Consider the following 3,478-nt stretch of genomic DNA (forward strand, 5'->3'; position numbering starts at 1 on the left):
ACAATTAACCCAATTCATATATATAGGCTACTGCTAGCCAATTGCATCGAGATTTTCCTAGTGAAACAGAGGAAGAAAGAGAAAAGCAAATCTGAGAAATGTAGTCTTATGATGATGAGGATTAATAAGAATGGTATAGGGAGAGGCTCTGATCGTAAATGGCATAGGATTGATCTAGATGAGGGAGGAAGAAGAAAATGAATTTGAGTCAGTCTTCGGCCAAAGAGTGTAGGAGACAGGTTCGGCTAAGGTGTTTTTGATTATTGTGTTTGCTTTTGTATCCATCGGATCATTTCATTAACAATCCAACGGTTGTCGTGAGTTCGTCCCTTTCCGTCCCATTTAGGTATCCCGTAGGTGAGCAGCCCTGGCCATTCGGGTCATTATTTGGTGTTTTCTTTGCTAGTTGAGCAAGCTGAGCCACCACCAGAATCTATTTTTCTTTCAGCAGCACACATTACATTGCTATCAGCATTATATATATTGGAGTTATGCACTCAATGTTTGTATTAACTTATCAGAGACAAATATATTGAGACACAGGTAGATTATATAGCGTGTGAGATTTGCCGGAATGGGCACAATAACGGTGGAGAATGTGGTGATAGTAGGAGGAGGGATAGCCGGGTTGGCGACGGGGGTGGCGCTGAAGAGAGCTGGAATAGAAGCATTGGTGTTGGAGAGATCCAAAGGGCTGCGAGTCAACGGTACAGCCTTGACTCTATTCCCGAACGCCTGGTTTGCTCTTGATTCCTTGGGGGTTTCTCATAAGCTTGCTTCTTATACCCCCTCTCTCAAGTAAGTAAAAAATCTCTTGTTTTACTTGTAATTGCTTCTTGAAATTATTTTGGTTTGCTTCTGTTACTGCTGCATTTTATTTTGTTGTCAATTTATAAAACCGAAAGTAAGAAAGAAATGTAGAGTTTGGTCATTTCTCTGGAACATGTATTCCATGTATATATATCTACAGGCCGGATGTAGAGCGGACGTCCGCACTCCAGCTTAAAGTGCGGACTTCGTCTGTTTTCTGCAGTCTCACGCCGGCGACGGCTTCTCTCATTCCCGGACGACAGCACAGGCTTCCAGGACGGCTTCTCTCCTTCCAGGACTGGCCGACGACAAGTTTTCCGGCCAACCTTGATCAATCATGGTGTTTTCCGTCCAGAGCTTCAATCCGGCCAGAAAACTTGTCGCCGGCCAGTCCTGGAAGGAGAGAAACCGTCCTGGAAGCCTGTGCTGTCGTCCGGGAAGGAGAGAAGCCGTCGCCGGCGTGAGACGGCAGAGAACGGACGAAGTCCGCACTTTAAGCCAGAGTGCGGACGTCCGCTCTCTATCCTTTCTGTATATATCTATAAGACTATAATTCTATATATACTCCATCTGTATTTTAAGGACCCATATTTTATGTACTTATTTGGAGCTTATAATTATTTAGGGGATACATAACTGATATTGATACTGGAGAAGTACGAGAACTCTCTTTCACCAAAGCCAATGGGTAAGTTTACTAAGCAAAGATCTTATTATTTTTGTGTGTTCATGTTTCGGATTATAAATCACACAATACTGATCAGAATTATGAATGCCATCCTCAATCATCATGAAAATATGCAGTGATGCAGTTGGACCAAGATCAGTACACCGGAAAGCCTTGCTCGAGACATTGGCAGGTGAATTACCCGTTCATTCAATCCGTTTCTCTTCCAAGATCTCTGCTATTGACACCCAACAACATGAAGGTTCATCCATTGCCATTGTTCACATGGAAAATGGAACAATCATTAAAGCAAAGGTAAAGTAGGTTGGAGTACTAGACTACTAGTATGGAATCTGAAATAGAATTTGAAGTGAATCGAAATATTGAGCAATTCATATATAGAATGGAATCAATGGATCAATGGACTATGATTCTGTTCATTATTTCTTCAATTAATTTTAGGTTCTCATAGGGTGTGATGGGGTTCACTCAGTGGTGTCACGCTGGTTAGGACTCCGTGAACCAGTCCATTCAGGTCGATCAGCTGTCCGTGGCTTGGCTGTGTATCCTCAAGGCCATGGACTCAAGCAGATCGTGCAACAGTACGCAGGATCAGGCAGAAGGGCTGGCTTCGTACCCCTCAACGACAAAGAGGTCTACTGGTTCTTCACTGGCACATCTCCAGCTAAAGGTTCGAAATTACGTTAGCCTTTGTACCAAAGTATTTGTATATACGCAACACTAAGTGTCTTCCAAGTTCCACCCCATTTGCCAAATGGTTTTGGGTTAGATCGATCGATGTTCTGATCTTTCATATATACGAAAGCACGTGTATCGGAGGTGTGGAAGATCGATGCGTTCTACGCCAATTGCCAATTCATTTTTGGTTAGACACATGCTTTGTTTCTTAGATTATGCTCACTTTAAATCTATATCGCTGGAAATTTTATGCTACATTTTCATTGAATGCAGGGACCTCCCTGGCAGAAGATCCTGAAGAGATACAAAAAGAAATACTAGAGAATTATGCCAATGACCTCCCTCCTATATACTTAGATGTTGTGCAGCACTCAGACCTTTCGACATTAACATGGGCACCGCTGATGTTTAGGTATCCCTGGAACGTAGTATTTGGCAGCTTAAGCAAGCAAAACATCACGGTGGCCGGCGATGCCATGCACCCCATGACACCTGATTTAGCACAGGGGGGTTGCTCAGCATTAGAAGATGCAGTTATCTTAGGCAGGCATATTGGGACATCCTTTAAACATAACGGACACGTACTTGTGCCGAAAGAGATGAGTGAAGTACTGAGCAAATATGTGGAAGAAAGAAGGTGGCGCATCGCTTTGTTGATCACAGGGTCATATATAGCAGGATGGGTGCAGCAGGGAGGATCTGGATGGGGTTCGAAGTTCTTGAGAGACACCGTTTATTATAAGTTCCTTTTCATGAAGCTGGTTAGATATGTGAACTATGACTCCGGAAAACTCGACTTCTAGTACGCATTTTCATTTGTTGTGGAGAAGTTGGCCTAGCCTCCTCGGCTCCTCCCAAGCTGCCTAAGAAGGTTGATGAATCTTCTACGTACAAAATGCTAGTGCAGGCTAAATAATAATAAAAGTTGCAATGTTACGGTCCTACTCATGTGGTCAATTGATTATGGAAAATGATTCTTGGCCTTAATAAGACCAAAGATTTATGGTTTTAATCTTAGGTGGCATGCTATATCACCTAGACACATCACCAATTAAAAAGATTATGTCATGTCGTTCTTAAGCAAATATACAATCTTATCCTTTCATATCAAATGACTCTAGATTATTTTGTTTTTTTATTAAGAGAAAAAAATTGATTTGTCTTTCTTTTATAATTAAAAAATATAAATTTCTAGCTTAGATTGAATGTAACATATAGTGTGAAAATACATATATTTCTGAGAATATACTTGTTTAAAAACACGAATTCTTATGAAATACATATATATATATATATATATAC

General features: G+C 41.3%; 1 protein-coding gene across 1 annotated transcript; it reads left to right on the plus strand.

The window, feature by feature from the left end:
• Nucleotides 1-574: 574 nt before the first annotated feature.
• Nucleotides 575-2,979, plus strand: LOC101309881 (FAD-dependent urate hydroxylase-like). The gene is made up of 5 exons (XM_004289346.1): nucleotides 575-798; nucleotides 1,436-1,498; nucleotides 1,615-1,792; nucleotides 1,940-2,168; nucleotides 2,450-2,979. The coding sequence occupies exons 1-5, from the start codon at nucleotides 575-577 to the stop codon at nucleotides 2,977-2,979; spliced, it is 1,224 nt and encodes a 407-aa protein (XP_004289394.1).
• Nucleotides 2,980-3,478: the final 499 nt, after the last annotated feature.

The sequence above is a fragment of the Fragaria vesca genome, linkage group LG1 (genome assembly GCF_000184155.1).
Source record: "Fragaria vesca subsp. vesca linkage group LG1, FraVesHawaii_1.0, whole genome shotgun sequence".
NCBI lineage: Eukaryota > Viridiplantae > Streptophyta > Magnoliopsida > Rosales > Rosaceae > Fragaria > Fragaria vesca.

Bases quoted from the DNA above. Each gene is read 5' to 3' on its own strand.
- LOC101309881 (XM_004289346.1), top strand. From the start codon at position 575: ATGGGCACAATAACGGTGGAGAATGTGGTGATAGTAGGAGGAGGGATA. The intron at 1,793-1,939 runs GTAAAGTAGGTT...AATTAATTTTAG, and splicing joins GAACAATCATTAAAGCAAAG to GTTCTCATAGGGTGTGATGG. The intron at 2,169-2,449 runs GTTCGAAATTAC...CATTGAATGCAG, and splicing joins TGGCACATCTCCAGCTAAAG to GGACCTCCCTGGCAGAAGAT.